We start from the raw sequence: 20,453 nt of genomic DNA on the forward strand, positions 1-20,453 counted from the left end.
AGATTCATTTACTTTCTTACATTTGTACCCTACCTTTCTTCAGCCATGGAGCCCAGGGTGGTGGGCATGGGGTTCCAGGCCCTGATCAGACCCAGACCTGCTGAACCTCAGCAAGATGGTGACCTCATGTGCCTTCAGACCATACCCTGGGTGTATAATATGACAAGTAGGCAATGAAAGTCTTAATCCACAATGTGGCAGCTAGACTGATGACTGGGAGTGGCCCCACCTCTGCTACAGTGTGATGGGCTGGTGTGTTGAGAAACTTCCTTCAACAGAATGCTTGGAAGAGCAGTTCAAGAGAATTTCTCTGTGCGATTTATTTTTTTTAAATGGTGATAAATTAGACACTCCAGAAGGTAACACACTATCAGAAGTATTTTCTTTTTAATATAAAACAGCAAATGTTTTAAAACAGGTTTATTTTCCTCTCCCCTTTGCCTTGCCCACACCAATAAACATTAGGAAGGCAAGACTTGTTTACATTTTAATAAAATTAAGTTACTTGGTGCCGCTTTCTATTATAGTCTTTATTGGGAAGTGGAGTGAAATTGCACACAGGGGAGTCATAAAAAGAGGGGAGTTGAAATCACTGTGAACAAAAGTATAGATTCTGAGATTTATTTCTTTAAAATGGATCATGGGGAAGATAGATACCTCCTCCTCTGAACAGAGGTCTGGGTTTCTTCCCACTTTCGATTGGTGCTGGTAAAATTTGAAAACTTTTTGAGAGCAAAAGAGACCCATAGAGTCAGATGTGTCAAGAGGAAGGCAATTGGCCATATTCAGTCCAAATGGTGCATCTTCCATGGAAAAAGAAGCCAGCATTTAGAAAAGATAGACCCACATTGATCACCCAAAGTACTAACGTAGGAAGGTCCATTTTTTTGGCCTGCTATCCACTGACGTCATGGGAACAATAGGTTCATCTGCTGCCTGCTTTCAATTTTAAAAATGGAAGACCAGTTTCCTAGGCCAGTGCCAGGGCACACCATGAGTCTTGGCGAAGAGGAACGCTTAGTCCCGACTGCTGGGTCATGGTGGCCGCAGAGAAGGCGTAGTCCTCTGGCTCGTACTTGAACTGGGTGTGGCTGTCAGCCAGAGCGTCTTCAGATTGGCTTGGACCCTACAAGGATTTGCAACAAAGAAATGAATGGGCTTGCTGTCCCCATTACAGGTGAAATTTCTATTGCATTGGTTGCTTTAACCCCTACCGTAAAGACTAACATGTTTAACATGGGTCAGACCTCTAGTCTTCCTGATCTCTGCAGCTCCTGGCTGTATACACAAAGAATGGGAAACCTGTAGCCCTCCAGATATTGTTGGACTACAGCTCCCGTCACCCCTGAGCAGTGGCCACTGTTGGCTTGGGCTGATGGGAATTGGAGTCCAACAACATCCAGAGAGCCACAGGTTCCCCATCCCCGACACACACCCTTCTTTATGCCTCCCTGCTTCTAGTTTCCCTTTCAGTGTTTCTCAAAACTTGGGTCCCCAGCTGTGGTGGACTACAACTCCCATCATCCCTAGCTATCAGGATGAGTAGTCAGGGATGATGGGAGTTTGGTCCAACAGCTGGGGAGAAACACTAAACTCTTGTATTCCTTCTTCAGGTCTCCCACTCATTCTTCTGCAGGACTCATCTCCATTCCCATAATTCCTTTGGTCTACTGCCCCCTTTTATAGACCTCCATTTTTAATAGAGGCCTTTATTTCCGCTCCGGCCTGCTGTACTCTAAGACTATGCCTGATTTCTAACTGGCCCAGGAGACTCTGAAATTACGGCAGCTTGGCCAATCACTGCTAGAGGAGTCCATCATTATCATCTCCACCAGCAGCACAAAATCCATGAGCATGCTACATATCATATCATATCATATCATATCATATCATAATCATATCATTTGTCAAGATGTACTGCAGTTCCCATCATCCATTTACCTGGGAAGCGGCCACGATCGACTGCCCTGGATATTGCGCTGTTACAGAGGGTTCCGTTTTTAAAGTGACGGTGCTTTCAGAATTTGTGATGGAGGAAGGGGAATTGGTGGTTGAATTGGTGGACCCTGCAAGATAAAATGTTTTAAAGAATACATACATTAATGAAAGTGTGAAGCAGAAGCAGATTGCATTATTATTGCTAGTTATAGGCCATATGATTTATTCATATTTCCATCTCCTTCAAACTTCTGACATCTGTGCAAGGCCAAACATTTGCTTATTTCTCAGGAGTGAGGAACCGTCAGGTCCAGGAGCTGAATGTGGCCCTTGAGAGATATCTATTTGGCCCTTGGGACCCTCCCTAGACCCTACCCCACCCCATACTTCTCACTGACTCTCCTCTGCATGTTACTTGAGAACGTTTGCCTGGATATCACATTTTCTGGAACTGTGATAATGGCTCTTGCTTTGGGGATGAAGGATGAAGAATCTAGCCTACTGTACAAAGGCAACAATCACATCCATTGCTTTCCCTGCTTTCGCCTCTGGCCCCTACCATCACTGCATGTGGCCCCCAGAAAGTTCCTGCAATGGAATACAACCCTCAGATTGGAATAGGCTCCCTACCTGTTTATTTTATCCCATTACCAATAGCAAATTCAACCCACTGTGCCAATCCTTTTGCAGCCAAAACAGTACCATCTACACACAAGAGGAGCAGTCCCCAAGGTTTGTACAAATAGAAAATACTTTAGAAAACCTTAGAAGATCTTAATGGGGACGTCAACCCCAAATAGCCAAACAAGGACTAAGCATTTTAATTTTATCACTTATAATTTAATCTTAATTTTTATAATTGTCATCCTTCAAGCTCACCCTTGCCCTTGCTTTAACCCTTATCCTTTGTTATCACAGAGGGTCTAACTAGTCGGCCAGCAGAATCATAAGAAATAATTCTTTCTGGGTTGCATCTCTTCGGACTGTGGGTTTGGCTAGGGTTGGATGTGTGTGAGGGTGAAGGTTAAACACACAGAGGGAAACCTTGGCTGAACTGTGGATCACACACAGAGAGAAAGATGAACTCTCTGTGTGAACACATGGGGTGGATCTACACACAGGGGGGGGGTGCTATAAATAAGTCAGAAATTAAATCGTTATAAGAAAAAACAACGCTATGAAAAATCGCAAATATTTTTTTTGCTCTCCAGCACCATCTGGTGTTGCATCTTTATAATGCATTCAAAACACTGTTTGTTTTGTTACTAATGTAGCTGACTCCATAGTGTGTATGAACTGTGTGAACACTTCATGAATTCTGCTTCACAATGGTAGAAAGAATCTACATCGAAGGATCAAATCATGCAGATACTGCCTTCCTTTCCCTAATTCTGCAGTGTAGATTGTAAGCTTTTTGGAGCAGGACAGCCATGCATGCACCAAGACGGCATTTATTTTATAATTTACTATTATTATTGATACCTGTTGAGGATTTTCCTTTGGTGATATTTTTAGGTTTCCTCTTCCTCGTCTGGATGCTTTCTTTTTTCATTGCCAGAGGTCTGGGTACCTTGACATCAAAAAGAGGAAGAATCGTCAGTACCGGCTTTGACTTGCCTTTCTGCAGAGCACTCCAGTATTCGCTTTATAGTCACTGTATCTGTGCAATGCACATGGTGTCCTTGTCCTTCAGAGGGGTTCATTTTTCTCATTGGCAGTCCTTGGGCTAGTAGATGCATGAGGCAGAGTATTTGGAGAACCTTACGACAAACACACACACCCATATTTCCTCCATTTTCCTTCCTACACTACTGGGTTAAGAGAAATAGCTGTGGCTGACGAGTACAGTATTTTTACTTCTTGAACAAGGACAGTCTTCTGTCTCTGGGACAGGTGAAACCTAGGTCCACATTTTTGAAAGACGCAAAGCACACTGGCACAGGTTCTGGCCCGGCGGCAGATTCCACTTCTGAACTCAAATCAAAATGGTGCATAAAGCCTTAGACAGCTTAGGACCCCGATACCTTATAGACTGCCTTATCTCATAAGTACTGACCCACACCCTAAAATAGTTGTCTGAAGCCTTTTCTCTCAGTGCCCTCTCCAAGAAAAGTTTGGAGGAGAGCAATGAGAGAACAGGCCTTTTCAGTGGTAGCCCCTCAATTGCAAAACATTCTCCCCAGGAAGGCAAATACACGTTTCTTTCTCAAGTATTTGGGAACTGATGGAGACCACTATATTGTGCTGCCTTTACGGCAGTATTTGTCCATCCTGTTGTTGGGTAGAAGGGTTTTTGTGTCTGATTCTTGTGAATTGACTTTTAGAGTCATTGTTTTTAACTACATACAGGCCACTCTCAATTTGTGTGCGTTTGATGCACACATGCTGTCCATGGAGGCGCAGGTTCTTTCTGTGTCCAGGGTGGCTGTCTACCAGCTCCACCTGGTACGCAGGATGACCCTACCTGCCTGCGGACTGTCTTGCCAGAGTGGTGCATGCTCTAGTTATCTCCCACTTGGACTACTGCAATGCACTCTACGTGCGGCTACCTTTGAAGGTGACCTGGAAACTGCAATTAATCCAGAATGCAGCAGCTAGACTGATGACTGAGAGTGGCCGCCGGGACCACATAACACCGGTCCTGAGAGATCTGCATTGGCTCCCAGTATGTTTCCGAGCACAATTCAAAGTGTTGGTGCTGACCTTTAAAGCCCTAAATGGCCTTGGTCCTGTATACCTGAAGGAGCGTCTCGACCCCCATCATTCAGCCGGACATTGAGATCCAGCGCCGAGGGCCTTCTGGCAGTTCCCTCATTGCGAGAAGTGAGGTTAAAGGGAACCAGGCAGAGGGTCTTCTCAGTAGTGGTGCCCGCCCTGTGGAACGCCCTCCCTTCAGATGTGAAGGAAATAAGCAGCTATCTTATTTTTAAAAGACATCTGAAGGCAGCCCTGTTTAGGGACGTTTTTAATATTTAATGCTGTATTGTTTTTAACATTGATTGGGAGCTGCCCAGAGTGGCTGGGGAAACTCAGCCAGATGTGCAGGGTATAAATAATAAATTATTTATTTATTTATTATTATTATTATTATTATTATTATTATTATTATTATTATTATTAATGTTCGGCACCGGAAGGAGGAGGGCTGGGGCGGGCGGCTTAATGCGTTCTGCCAATGCATGCGGTGACCTGGAACGTAACTCGGGAGTAAACTGAGGTGTGTGCGCCTGTATTTATTTCTGTATATTGTGCTTGTTTCGGCATTTATTATTTCTTTGGGGCTTTGTGTTTGAAGAGACACATGCACAGAATACCAGCCTAATGAATACATGCTCCTTACCCCATGCAGTTTCATGTATAATCCACACGCGTTGCAGACTGGCTCCCCTTCTGCATTCCGTCTCCAGAGCGTAGTGTTGGTCGTATGGCAGTTAGTGCAGCAGAGGCCGGCGCGTCTAGAGGAGGACTGAAAAGGAAGAAATATATATAAGTGGGGTGGTGCCGAAGCGATGCTGCATTTGCATCAGGCAGGAAATGATCAAATCTGAGATAAAGCCCATTTCCTAGAAGATGAGGGGTTGATGTGACATCAAATATAAGCATGTCTAATTGCCTTTTAAAGCCATCCAGAATGGCTGTCACCGCTACCATCTTGGGGAAATGAATTCCATAGCTTATAACTATGTACTGGGTGGAGAAGGTAACTGAATATTAATGGAAAACTATATATTTTTTTATTAAATTTGTTAACAGTTGAAATACACAGGATGAGTCTTTAAAAAGAGGCCCCGTGGAACATGTGTACTCTATATCCACCAGGCCTCTTTTAAAGGATTCACCCTGTATATACCATATTTTTCGCTCTATAAGATGCACTTTCCCCCTCCTAAAAAGTAAGGGGAAATGTGTGTGCATTATGGAGCGAATGCAGGCGGGAGGCTCTGCTCAGCGCTCCCTTTAAAGAGCCGCACACACACACACTCCGCGTGCTCTTTAAAGGGAGCGCGGCTCTTGGGAGAGCCTTAGCCATGCGCAGACTCTCCTGGGCAGTGGGATGAAAGCTCCCCTTGCCCGGGAGAGGCTGCGCATGGCTATCCCATAAGCCAGGACAGCCAGCGGGATCGCTGCGCTGCGATCCCACTGGCTGTCCTGGCTTCTGGGATTCAGAATATTTTTTTTCTTGTTTTCCTCTTCCAAAAACTAGGTGCGTCTTATGGTCTGGTGCATCTTATAGAGCGAAAAATACGGTGTATATACACACACAGTGAGTGAGTGAGTGAGTGAGTGAGTGAGTGAGTGAGAAATAAACCAGTGGCCTTCCTCGCACGATGGTTGTGTAAACAAGCAAAATAGTAAAAAATTACAATGCAAGAACTGACAATGCTAAGGGTACCTGAATGAGCTGAATCTCCTACCACTACCGCCCAAAGCAATTCTCAACAGCCCCTGGTGTCTTCTCCAAGGTATGTTCATATATGTGCCCATGTTCATGAAGAAAATTAAGACCCAAACAGAGACACATATTTTGACTGCTACATGCAATCAGCAGTTCCATGTGATGTTTGCGATGATTTGCTGCACAGATGCCAGCGTGAGAATCATACCATTGGATTTGTGCCTGGTAAAAACAAGCACTCCTCCTTTCACATGAAAAGTTAGCCTGCTCTCTCTCTCTCTCTCTCTCTCTCTCTCTCTCTCTCTCTCTCTCTCTCTCTGTGTGTGTGTGTGTGTGTGTGTGTAGAAGTGTTTTAAAAATATCTAGAAAGCTTTGATGGCAACCAAGACAATCAAGGGTCTGGAAACTGAGCCTTATGAGGAATGGTTGAGGGAGTTGAGTATGTTTAGCCTGGAGGTTGTGGACTCTCCTTCCTTTGAGGTTTTTAAACAGAGGTTGAATTTTTAATCAGAGGTCTGCCATGGATGCTTTAGCTGAGATTCCTGCATTGCAGGGAGTTGGACTAGATGACCCTTGGGGTCCCTTCCAACTCTACAGTTCTATGATTATGTGATGAGGGAAGGCTCTCTAACCCTCCACCCCAAACTGGCAGCTTGATATCATGTAGTCCTGCAGCAGATACATCTTGCAAACTAGCATACTCTCACTTTAGGTGCTTCAATAATATTTCACAGCCTTAAAGTATCAGTTCTTCATGAGCATCACCCCATCGCCTTGGAAATTACCCACAATGCAAAAAAACTGTGCATCCGTTTGTTTTGCTATTAAAAACTTGGTCCCCACAAATGATGAATTAAGTGAAGGGGAACAGGAATCAGAACGAGAAGTATTGCAAAGACCACAGCGGTGACCGGCATTTCAGGAAGACATAGTGGAATGACACATTTTAGCATTCTGGTTGTGAAGTTCCTAAATGCTCACCCACACATTTGTTCCCCATTTCTAGGCACAGGTTTGGGTTTTCTAGGTCCAGGCCTGAATGTTTTGTGTTTGTTTTCTCCCACTGCTTTATATAATAATATGTAATATGGGGTCATCCCTCCTCCTCTCCCAGGTCACGTTCTACAGCAGCTACAGCAAAAATGGCCAACGCTACAGACCTCAACAAAATTATTGGTTAAACACTGTGATCACGATAATGAAAAAAAGTGTTGACAGATCACAATATTGTTAATTAAAGTAAAATCAACTAGGACTGTAAGGATTGCTGTGATACTGTTTGATCAAACAGTGGCATGGCTTCCCCACCAAAACAAAATCCTTAAGAAATGTCATTTCTTAAGGGTCTCCTATCAGCTATCAGCCCCCTTCAAACCACAGTTCCTAGGATTCTTTGGGGGGAAGCTATGACTGTTTAAAGACATGTAAGAGTGATCGAAACATATGGTGTGACTGTGACCATAGCAGATGAGCCCTGTAGGAAAAGGACTACTCTTCCAGAAGGCAAACAGTCAGATTACAAATTCTCTCCAGCATTTGGCATTAGTGGTAAAAGACTAAGGTCTATTTTGGTTGTCAGGGAAGGAGGGAGGGAGGCACATTTGTTGCAAAAGCTCCAGCATTATTCTTACTGTGCTTTTTTTAAAAGAGAAAGTGAATTCCTCCCTCCTCTTCCTATTCCACTCTGCCTTTGCAGAGCTTTGACCTTGGCTAGGAAGTTGTTGACTTCAACATTGCGCCCCGATGTGTTTGTTTATACAAAACCAGACCGAGCCCTTAAAACAGAAAGTCCACCCCAGACTGCGCTCGGCAGCCAAATGCAGCTGATAAGCTTTCGGTATCGTGGACTTTGTAATGTGTTTCATTCAAAGCACGCAGGAAAGGCTCGTACGCAGCCTCAGCTACAAAGCCAGAGGACTGAACCAAGATGGAGAGTCTCACCCAGAGTCATTGTGGCTCGAACGACACACGATACTCAGCTGAACAATTATGTTCTCCAGTTCTTTATATGGTTGACTCTACACACACACAAGTGTTTGTGTGAAAGGCAGCTCAACTGTTTTGTACTCTGGTGTACACTTGTTGAATGTTACCTGTGAATAAATGCGCCAGTGTGCAGCTCAATGATTTGTGTGCACAAATTGTACATCTGTTGATCATACTGTGTGTGCACCCAAGGAACATCCATGGGTCCATGCCCCACATTCGGCAAAAGATGCCTGCATTGTAGGGGTTTGGACTAGATGATCCTTGTGGTCCCTTCCTATGAATCTGAGGGAAAGAGATGGACAACTCTCTCCTCTGGCTAACCTTCTCCAGGCACTTTAGTTCTTAGTCAAACTCTGATTCCAGATGCATGCTTGGTTCGGAGAGGGGGCTAAGGGGAGGTTAACCGGCAATATTAGGTTAGATCTTATCTTCATGTCCAGCTACTCTATTCCGAACTTAAAAATGGAACGCGTAATGCTGGTGGTCAACAAAAGAGGTTCAAAGACTCTCTCAAGGCAAATCTAAACAAATGTAGTATAAACACTGACAACTGGGAAACACAGGCCTGTGAGAGCTCCAATTGGAGAACAGCCTTTACCAAAGGTGTCATGGGCTTTGAAGACACTCGAACTGAGGACACAAGGGAGAAACGTGCTAAGAGGAAGGTACCGTATTTTTCGCTCTATAAGACGCACCAGACCACAAGACGCACCTAGTTTTTGGAGGAGGAAAACAAGAAGAAAAAAATTCTGAATCTCAGAAGCCAGAATAGCAAGAGGGATCGCTGCGCAGTGAAATCAGCAATCCCTCTTGCTGTTCTGGCTTCTGGGATAGCTGTGCAGCCTGCATTCGCTCCATAAGACACACACACATTTCCCCTTACTTTTTAGGAGGGAAAAAGTGAGTCTTATAGAGCAAAAAATACGGTATACTTGGCAAACCCTCACCATGATCAACTCCCGCCCAGAAACCTATGCCCCCACTGTGGAAGGATCCAGAATTGGCCTCCACAGTCACGTATGGACTCTGTTAAAGTGGAAGACAATCTTAGTCGGCTATGAGTGATCGAAGAAGAAGAAGAAGAAGAAGAAGAAGGAGGAGGAGGAGGAGGAGGAGGAGGAGGAGGAGGAGGAGGAGGAGAAGAAGAAGAAGAAGAAGAAGAAGAAGAAGAAGAAGAAGAAGAAGAAGAAGAAGAAGAAGAAGAAACAACAGAAATAGCAATACTAGGAAAGGGCTTATCTTCATTCACCACTGCGATTAGAATTGGACAATTTGCCCACAATCTCCCCCTTTTTAACTTTGATTAAGGCAGATTCCAGGTGCACACTGACCAGCTGCCATCGTGTATTTTCCTCTCCCTTTCCAATACTACGTTTAGGGCTTGAATAGTTTTAATCCAGCAAAGACAGAGGAAGGTCATGGGAAATACCTTTGGAATCCCAAGGACAAGTCAACATTTCTGCTGCCAGGGATGTAAGATATATTCTCCAAACAACTGAAGGGGGAGGGAAGAATGTTATACTTTAAAGCTCGGTGAGTAACAGTGGAAGGGAAAGACGCATTGGGTTGTATCCAATGCTATTCCTGCTCAGAGTAGACCCACTGAAATTAATGAATGTGACTAACTTAGGGTCATTACTACTCCGAGTTAGCTGGAGTCCAGCCACAGAGTATAAAATTAGATGAAGTGTGAAGTTGCTAAATGTAAACATAGGCAGTCTTGACTCCAACCATGAGGCGCCAGAGTTTTGCAGACTGGATCTGGGGAATGGCTGTGCGTTTTGAAAGCTTGGGCTTCCTTTATGAAACCTAAAATTGGAACCCCAAACCTGAAAAGCAGGCCAAAAGAAAAGAAAAGCAGGGAGTAACAGTCACGTGGTCTAAAAACCTGCATTTGGATGTATTCGAAATTAAACTGCAAGTGGATAATGTCACATATAAGGGACGCGGGTGGCACTGTGGGTTAAACCACAGAGCCTAGGACTTGCCGATCAGAAGGTCGGCGGTTCGAATCCCCATGGTGGGGTGAGCTCCCATTGCTCAGTCCCTGCTCCTGCCAACCTAGCAGTTCGAAAGCACATCAAAGTGCAAGTAGATAAATAGGTACTGCTCCGGCGGGAAGGTAAACAGCGTTTCCGTGCGCTGCTCTGGTTCCGCAGAAGCGGCTTAGTCATGCTGGCCACATGACCAGGAAGCTGTACGCTGGCTCCCTCGGCCAATAAAGGGAGATGAGTGCCACAACCCCAGAGTTGACCACGACTGGACCTAGTGGTCAGGGGTCCTTGTCCTTTACCTAAAGTCACGTATATATTAAGAACATTTTGCAAAAGGTTCCATAAAGGTTCCTACACTGAATGCACACTTTCTTGCTGAAGAGAGTTTGACCCTGTAGGCATCTTCAGATGTGCCTCAGTGGCAGAATGCAAAGATCAGGCAGAGGAATGGGGAATAAGGTGATCTCATATGCACACTGGCCCCATGTTGCTTAAGACTTTGTATGCCAAAAGCAAGACCTTGAAGCATGGGAAGCAGCCTCATATTGAGTGAGATCCATTGTTCTGTCTAGCTCAGTACTGTCTACACAGACTGGCAGCAGCAATGCTCCAGGGTTTCAGACCAAGGCTCCTCTCCCAGCCCTACCTGGAGATGCCAGGAATTGAACCCGGGCCCTTTTGCAGGGAAGGTAGATGCTCTGCCGCTGAGCCACAGCTCTTCTCCAAGTACATTCAAGAACATACTGGCAGTCAGTGGAGCAACTTCAACTCAAACAGATCAGAACCACAATAACTCAAGGTCCAACCCAGACCCTGCAATCATCATCTGAGGTCCTTCTTTGTGTGCCTCCTCCAGAGGTCCAGAGGGTGGCAACACAAGCCAGGGCCTTTTCTGCAGTGGCTCCCCATTTGTGGAATGCTCTCCCCAGGGATGTTTGCCTGGCACCTCCATTATGCATCTTTAGGCATAATGGCAAAAACATACCTCTTCAATCAGGCCTTTGGTTGGTTTGCATTCTCTTTCCTTTTAAATGTGTTTGTGGAAGAGGGTGTTATGGGTTTGTTTTGTTCTTGTTTTTATTATGCCTTTTCTGTTTTCATCTTGTATTTTTATGCTATGTACCACCACGAGATCTATGGATGGTGGTTGGTATACTAATTTAATAAACAATAAATAATAATAGGTGTTATATGTTGGCAGTAAAAATTAAAGGTAAAGGGACCCCTGACCTAATGGTCCAGTCGTGACCGACTCTGGGATTGCGGCGCTCATCTCGCTTTATTTATAGCCGGCGTACAGCTTCCGGGTCATGTGGCCAGCATGACTAAGCCGCACCTGGCGAACCAGAGCAGCACACAGAAATGCCGTTTACCTTCCCGCTGGAGCGGTTCCTATTTATCTACTTGCACTTTGACCTGCTTTCGAACTGCTAGGTTGGCAGGAGCAGGGACCGAGCAAGGGGAGCTCACCCCGTCGCAGGGATTCCAACCACTGACCTTCTGATCGGCAAGTCCTAGGCTCTGTGGTTTAACCCACAGCGCCACCCACGTCCCATGTCGACAGTAGCCAACACCCAATAGCAAACAGGCTGCAGAATTCTGCACCAGTCATGGCTTCTAAACCAGCCAAGAGAGCAGCCTTATCTTCAAGATTACCAGTGCTTGAATCACTGTAGACCAGCTAAGCTGATCCAGGAAAGATTGCAGCTGACTCACAAACCAAAGCTGGTCAGAAACATACCCAGCCACCAAAGTAACCTGAGCCTTAAGCAAAAAGCTGGGTCCAAGAGAACCCACAGACTATATTTGCTGCTTCATAGAGAATGCAACACTATCTAAAACTGACAACACACCCATCTCCAAGATACAGGAACTACACCCAGCTTCCAGAGTCTCTGGATGTAAACTCAAGCTTATTAAAATTATTAGACAGATTAGCTTATTAGACATATTCCTGGTGGAAAAGCCTACTCACCAGGATGGCTTTGTGCCTTCAGTACCGGCAGCAGTAAGCCTCTGAATACCAGTTGTTGGAAATCGCAAATGGGGAGAGGGGTCTTGCACCCGGGGGGCTTGCTTGTGGGCTTCCCATAGGCACCTCGTTGGTAGCTATGAGAACAGAATGCTGGACTAAATGGGCCTTGGGCCTGATCCAGGGGGTTTCTGGCAGGCAGCTTTCCTTGTGCAGGAGGAGAGAACAGTCCCAAGGTCTCTGCATTGGCATCCACTCAGTTTGCAAAGAGTTCAGAATATAAGCAGCCACCTGCTGGATCAGACCCATGGGGTGTGTGTGTAGGTAGGACACACATAAACAGAGAGAGAGAGAGAGAGAGAGAGAGAGAGAGAGAGGAGTCCAGCACCCTGTTTTAAATAGTATAATGCCAGATACTTCCAGGAAGCCCATTAACCAGAACAGGAAGGCACAGCAACTGGCGTGTAGATTTTACTGGCTCTGAAAATGGAGCTTCTAATCTGCCTATCAGGTTAGAAGCAAAACAGGGAGGCAAGTGCTGTGTGGAAATCAGTCTGCCCACTCAAAATATCAACACTATGCATGTCAGACCATCGTATTATAGCTCAGTTGGTAGAACATGAGACTTTTAATCTCAGGGTTGTGCGTTCGAGCCCCCCATTGGGCAAAATATTCCTGCATTGGACTAGATGACCCCCGTGATCTCTCCCAAGTCTACAATTTCTATGATTCTATGATTTATTCATTTCTATATTGGAAATCTCTCCCTCCCTCTTTCCTCCCATGCAATGTGCAGAACCTCAACCAAACAATGTAAGGAATAAAATCCAGTGGAAATACAGGAATGGGTCAACTGACAAGAAGCTGATGAAAACTGTAAATAGTTTTCATAAGGCGGCTTGCTGAAATAATCAAGAATTAAGTTGGCTTGTGTAGCTCATTGCAGACGATGCCTACTTGATTTACTGGGAAGAGAATTCCATACCCCTGGTACCATCTGCAAGCAGAGAGAATGTGGATTTCAGACCTAAATGTGGCCCCAAGGCATTTCAATCTGAAACCGTAGAAATCTGTCCAGACCTCACACCTCTTCCAGACCCTTAATCTGTGACAAGACCTCTGGCTCACCTGGATGGAGAGTGGCATGTAGGTATGTGGCCCCTGAAAGGTTGAGTGTGGCTCCTGGCTTGAAAAATACCCTGCCCCTGACACCTAAGACCCCAGAAGCAGTAAACACAAGAGGCCATCCAATATTAAAGACCAGACAAGGTGGATGTGGAGAATCCTTTAGTAAAACAGAAGCCAACTGAGGGTTAGCCAGACTTACCAGCCTTTTCTGGGGCTTGATGAGAGGCCGGTTAATGCCATTCATCTTGTGATATAGACCACAGGCGTTGCACAGGTAGTGTCCTGTCCCATCTTTCCTCCAAAGTGGAGTGGACATCGCTCCACAGTTAACACATTCTCTGCCATCTCCGGGGAATTCCTCCAAGAACTCTGAAAGTGAAACAAAAGGTGAGACACATTTCGTTAGGCATTCAAGTGGGGACCCGGTCCCTTCACAGCATCGAGACAAGAGACACCGTAGCACATCTTAGAAATGGTAAATCTCCTACCGTGAAGTACAATAAGTCATGGAATGGGAACGATGGCATCAGAAAGCCTACAGGCTAGGTTTTGAAGCTCCTTACAGAGGCTCCCACCAGACATCATTTCCATTGCATTTATGAAAATTTGTGCTCATGATGGGGCAAGACAGTCACAAGAGATCCCACTGTCAATACTGCTTATACCTTCAGTTTTGGGTGAGGTTGCATCATTGCTTCACATCCAATTGGTGCATATCCCCTTAACTTCCCCATAGGATCCATACCACAAATATTCTGGGTTTATTTTGGTCCCCCTTTTGGTACGCCATAGCCTCTTGGGGCAGCAGCAAAATGGTGGCTTGGGGAACGAGGTAGAGGGCCTTCTCTGTAGTGGCACCCACCCTGTGGAACACCCTCCCATCAGATTTCAAGGAAATAAACAACTACCTGGCATTTAGAAGACATCTGAAGGCAGCCCTGTTTAGGGAGGTTTTTAATGTGCTTTTAATTCTGTTGGGAGCTGCCCAGAATGGCTAGGCAAACCCAGCCAGATGGGCGGGCTATAAATAATAAATTATTATTAATTATTATTATTCTTATAAGCACTGCAACTGATGAACAGGAATAAATTCACCACTAACACCCTTTTATTGTGCCAATAATGTTAAAGGATAAACCTGCCCCCCAACCTTCCCCCAGTGAAATCCATTGCATTCCATGGGAGTGAAAGAAGGGCAAAGAATTTCAAGGAAGGATGAACCTCGTAGAGAGCATTCCTTCCTGCTCTCCTCAAGCACAGCCTCGGAGTTATTGTGTGCACAAACATTTGTAAGTCAGGTATAACATAGGACTAAGGGCAGGAAGCCCAATCAGTGTGACCAAGAGACAAGAAAATGACCACTGTGTGTATATATTTAAGACAAGGGACTGTGCTTGGGCCCTGAGAGAGAGAACCAGTCTGGATGGGTTGTGTCTTAGGTGAGAGCCAAGAGGTTGAGAGATCTTGAAAAGAGAGGTGAGTTGGAAGGAGAAAGAGGCATGAGGTACCATCAGTACTCAATTACAGTATTGCTATCAGTATATATAGAAATTTAGTTGTGATTCCTGCATTGCATTCCTGGACTGGATGACCCTTTGTGTCCCTGACAACTCTACAAGTCTATGATATGAGAAGTGAACACTTAAAACCAATAGTTTCCACTTCGTATTATTGGAAAAGCTAAAAAAGCTAAAGGACCCCTGGATGGTTAAGTCCAGTCAAAGGTGACTATGGGGTTGCAGTGCTCATCTTGCTTTTCAGATTGAGGGAGCCAGCGTTTGTCCACAGACAGCTTTCTGGGTCACGTGGCCAGCATGACTAAACCGCTTAGCCAGAGCACATGGAAACACAGTTTACCTTCCCACTACAGAGGTACCTGTTTATCTTACTTGCACTAGTATGCTTTCGAACTGCTAGGTTGGCAGAAGCTGGGACAGAGCAACAGGAGCTCCCCACTTCATGCGGATTCGAACCGCTGACCTTCCGATCAGCAAGCCCAAGAGACTCAGTGGTTTAGACCACAGCGCCACCCTACTGTATCATTGGTATCTTCTTCCAGATTGCATTTTGTCCCTGCAACGTGCTGTATGGATTGTTTTGGGGTTATGGGTGTGGCTGTGTGTACTGTTGTAGTTCTAACTGTATTTTTATATGCCTTCCAATGAGAGGCGGGATAGAAATACAAACAAAATAGATTGTTAGGATTTCACTGATGTTCACGAAGCTGAGGTGCGTCTAGATTTTGCCCAAGGGGTTTAGGATCAGAGCATTAAAATGATCAATACTTGTCTTTTTCTTATGTTTTTAAGAGGCAGCCATGTGTCTCCTGAGCTAGACAAGTAGAAAAATGATCTACATCCCCTCCACTCAGTCCACACACACACACCCCTTTTCAGTTAATTTCTTGTATTCTTTAATTAGTGATAAATGTATTGTCAATGAAGCAGCCATAAGTAATAGCCACTGACATCGGCGGAGACTCAGAGGAGTGCATGGCTTCCATTTGCCCCCAGAAAAATCCTTGCTTTGTGCTGTTTGAATGGGTGAGATGAAGTGCGACCCAGCTTGGTTGTAAAAATAAATGATCGGGATGATGTTATTCTAAGATGATAAAAGGGGAGGCGGAAGAGATCGGGAGACTTCCCTGATTTCAATCAAGCAGCGCTGCTTGCTGACTGGTGGCGACAGGCAGACTGGACAAGACCTGCTGGAATGTCTTTGGCTGATGGAGAAGGTTGGGGGATACTGAGGCCTGGGTATCAATCACACCGACAGCTCAGAGCTGACAAATGACAGACTCCGGGTAGAGGTTCGGAGTCAGTTTTACAGCTGACCTCGTGGTTGGCAAGGACTTGAGAGCTCTGCTCCGATGGAGGGTCAGAGCTAAGCCTTCAGGCACACACATCTGCCCTATGCTTTGCTTTTAGGGCTGTGCGTTTTAAACTGGTAGGTCACGCCAAGGCTTTCCTTTGCTTAAAGGAGTCAGACCCATGTTAAATACCAGCAAAGACTGGTTTCTCTTTCATTCCTCACAGCAGATACACACCACAGCCAAACCAGGCGCAAGAGTTTTAATAGTAAGGATCAGACTTAGCTTGTGAGGTGCGGGGGGGGGGGGCAGTAAGTTAAGTCTACCCCTTCCTGGCTTAACCTCACTTATTTTTTTTTTTTAAATAGAAGTCTGCATGCTTGGAGAAGGGCAACTCAATATTTAAGGGAAAGAGGACACTGCAGTTTTCAAGTACTGCACCAAGAATGCCGCACATGCACCTTAGCTACATAGGCTTGGATCATAAGAGGATATAATTTAGAAGGTGCTCTTGACCAAATATAAAGGGCTGACCTCCACCAATGCACTTTCAGAACTGAATGCCACTGTAATGCATGAAGAGACCATTAAATAGAGATTGAATCTGATATTAAAATGGAGGTACTGTATAGGTACGACAGACACATTTTATCCAGGAGAAGGATAAATATAGGAAATATATAGATATGGGCTGTATCCAGCTAGTGCTTAATCATGGTGAGCTGTGCAACCCTATGCACAGGCAGAAGCAAGTCCTACTATGTTTAATTTACTCCCATCTAAAAGAGTGAACAGGGTTGTAGCCTTAAGTCATATAATAGCTAGAGTGGGGGCCACACGAAGAAGACCATGCATGAACATATGCTAGTCTACATTTATAAATGGAATTGCATTACATGTAATCCTAAGTATAGAGTGTGTTAACTACACATCAAGATGATTGCCTCTCTGGTGCCATGTGAATGAAGTCACATGCATTTTAGAGAGATGCTCCCTCATCCAGTCGCATTTAGAGATCTAGACACAATGTGGCGTGTTATTCCCCACCAGTTTCAGATTCTATATGCAGTTGGGCTTTTAAATGATTGATGGGCCAAGCAAAGCCAAATTATGTGGAGCATCGGGCAAAGATACATAAAGTGACAGATATGCCCACAGACTATTTGGCTGATGACACTCACACAGCAAGGAAGCCAACCCGTGAAGACTACCCAGAAGAGACGTCTATCATGCCAGTGGAGGCTGGTCCATTAGAGTGAATATGGCACTGCCCCACACCAACCTGAGTCTGCCCTCAGCCAGCCTCCACCTGCCTATCTTATATCTTTCATCCAATCCATAGGGTGGCAGTGCCTGTCACTTTTTTCCTTCTCAGTCTCAGTGATGCTCTGGTAGAACCAGTGGCGTAGCGTGGGTTGTCAGCACCCGGGGCAAGGCAAGTAATTTGCGCCCCCTAACCCGTGGATTTGCGTCCCCTAACCTGTGGATTTGCGCCCCCTAACCCATGGATTTGCCCTAACCCCAGATGTTGCGCCCGGTGCGGCCGGCCCCCCCTGCACCCCCCACGCTACGCCACTGGGTAGAACTCAGGAGGGAGAAGGATGGGGTTCTGTCATTGGTTCTGGCTCTCCATCTATTCTTGGACCTTCCTTCTCTCTGCCCTACCAGTCACCAATGGACTCCAGTCACCAATGCAGGTCACCCAACCCCAATACACAAAAACCATGCAAAGGAGCTACAAACATACTCCAGTGGTTGCTGGTGCAAGTCCCAACATGGGGTTGTTGTTTTTTTGCTCTCGCATGAAATGAAGGTGGACAGCTTGACAGCAGCCAGAAATAGAAATCCTGTGGTGCAGTTTCCAAAGCATGCACAGGCATGCTCAGGGGACTTCCAGTTCAAATCTGCACCAGGGAATTCCTCTTCCCTTTCCATGTAGCAATCATCAAGTTGAAAAGGTGATGGCCAGCAATTGGGTATCAAGTTACAACGTATCCTATGCTCTTCCATGGTACAGTTGTATGGGAGGCTTTTGACACAGGAATGGCTTTTGTTGTCTTGCCTTTCATTGAAGCCAATGGGAGGGAAATGTCCCATGCCAGAACTGGTGGTATTGCCCAATGATAGGCACATAACCATGTCCTAGAGGCATGGTGAAGTGTATCACCCAAATTGCTGCATTGCAACCATGGAACCAGAGGAGTTTGACTGGTGTAGCTGTGATGCCTGTAGAATGTATCTGGTGTTGCAGAAACATAGCTCAAAAACTCCAATACAGTGGAACCTCGGGTTACAGACGCTTCAGGTTACAGACTCCGCTAACACAGAAATAGTACCTCGGGTTAAGAACTTTGCTTCAGGATGAGAACACAAATTGTGCTCCGGTGGCGCGGCAGCAGCAGGAGGCCCCATTAGCTAAAGTGATGCTTCAGGTTAAGAACAGTTTCAGGTTAAGAACGGATCTCCAGAATGAATTAAGTACATAACCAGAGGTACCACTGTACATGAATGCACCCTTAATCGATAGAGAGGGAGGTTAAAAATAATTAAAAGGGTTTCTTTGGCTATGTCTGAAGGAAGAGGAAGTGGTAGATCCTCTGTATTGGGAACATGGAGAAATGCTATTGGGTGACAAAGCAACACTGAGACTGAGGAGGAGAAAACTGACAATTTAAGAAGGGTGTTGACAAGCTGGAACGTGTGCAGCATAGGCGCCGACTCCATGGGGCTTGAGGGGGCCCGAGCCCCCTCAAAAATTCGTTTGGGGGGGCTCTGCCCCCCCAATAATCTCCGGCGCCCCTCCAGCAGAGCGCCATCGCCGCCCCTCCCCCAGCCCAAAATGCACAGGGAGGGGCGGGCTGCATGCCTCCTGCCCTCCCTCCCGAGCAAAAGCTCCACCCAATTTCCTTTGGAGCTGATTAATAGGCGCAGCACGCTCTCCCCTATTCGCTCACGAGGAGGCGGCGCCACTTTATTTGCATATTCATGAGCTTATTTATTATTCATGAGCTTTCCCGGGCCCCCCCAATATTTTTTATAAGTCCGTGTCCCTGGTGTGCAGAGGCGGGCAACCAAGATGACCAAGGGTTTGGAAACTGAGCCTTATGAGGAATGGTTGAGGGAGTTGAGTATGTTTAGACTGGAGAAGAGGAGACAGAGAAGAGATACGATAGCCATCTTCAAATATCTTAAGGGCAGTCACATGGAGGAGGGAACATGCTTGTTTTCTCGTGCCGTGGAGGGTAGGACTCGAACCAATGGCTTCAAGTTGCAAGAAAGGAGATTCCAACTAAACATTCGGAAAAAACTTTCTGACAGTAAGAGCTGTTCAGCAGTAGAACAGACTCCAATGAGAGGTGGTGGACTCTCCTTCCTTGGAGGTTTTCAAGCAAAGGTTGGTTGGCCACCTATCATGGACACTAGTTTAGATTCCTGCACTGCAGGGGGTTGGACTAGATGGCCCTCAGGGTCCCTTCGAACTCTAAGATTCTGTGATCTATTCTTTATAAGTGAAACATCAGGGACCACCTTTTCCCCTCTATTCATTTTTGGTTACTGAAATAATGTTCAATTTATTTCGGTATTTATACACTTTATATAAAGCTTCAGTGATAAACTCTTCAGACAATGAGCTCCCTTTTCTATACAATAAGTGGTCATTGTTGTAAAGAGGATCTATTTAAAAGTCATTCCACAGGCAACTTCAAAGAAGAGCTGTTCTTATTTCTCTCATTAGAAGAAATGCCTCGTTTTAAAATAGGTCACCTACTACCTATATGGTTTTGTTTTAGCCCTTTCATTTTTGATAAGTAAAGGACCCCTGACCACTAGGTCCAGTCATGACCGACTCTGGGGTTGCAGCACTCATCTCACTTTATTGGCCGAGGGAGCTGGTGTACAGCTTCCGGGTCATGTGGCCAGCATGACAGTGCTGCTCCTGGCGAAGCAGAGCAGCGCATGGAAACGACGTTTAACTTCCCGCCGGAGCGGTACCTATTTATCTACTTGCACTTTGACGTGCTTTCGAACTGCTAGGTTGGCAGGAGCAGGGACCGAGCAACGGGAGCTCACCCCATCGTGGGGATTCAAACCGCCGACCTTCTGATCGGCAAATCCTAGGCCCTGTGGTTTAACCCACAGTGCCACCCGCGTCCCTTCATTTTTGATACAGCAACTTAAAAATACACAGATCTGCTGCTCTGTTAAAGGGGTACCTGCTCTGATACA

The 20,453-nt window shown here is 45.6% G+C and overlaps 1 protein-coding gene across 2 annotated transcripts in view; it reads right to left on the reverse strand.

The window, feature by feature from the left end:
- Positions 1-295: 295 nt before the first annotated feature.
- Positions 296-20,453, reverse strand: part of GATA5 (GATA binding protein 5) — a 53,932-nt gene continuing 33,774 nt past the window's right edge. For both annotated transcript variants that reach the window (XM_028735397.2, XM_028735396.2), the window contains exons 3-7: positions 13,617-13,786; positions 5,279-5,404; positions 3,421-3,508; positions 1,942-2,066; positions 296-1,126 (exon numbers count right to left, since the gene is read on the reverse strand). In XM_028735397.2, coding sequence (XP_028591230.2) covers positions 971-1,126; positions 1,942-2,066; positions 3,421-3,508; positions 5,279-5,404; positions 13,617-13,786 — 665 coding nt within the window. In that variant the 3' untranslated portion in view covers positions 296-970. The remainder of the gene's footprint in view (positions 1,127-1,941; positions 2,067-3,420; positions 3,509-5,278; positions 5,405-13,616; positions 13,787-20,453) is intronic.

The sequence above is a fragment of the Podarcis muralis genome, chromosome 5, assembly GCF_964188315.1.
Source record: "Podarcis muralis chromosome 5, rPodMur119.hap1.1, whole genome shotgun sequence".
In the NCBI taxonomy this organism is placed as follows: domain Eukaryota; kingdom Metazoa; phylum Chordata; class Lepidosauria; order Squamata; family Lacertidae; genus Podarcis; species Podarcis muralis.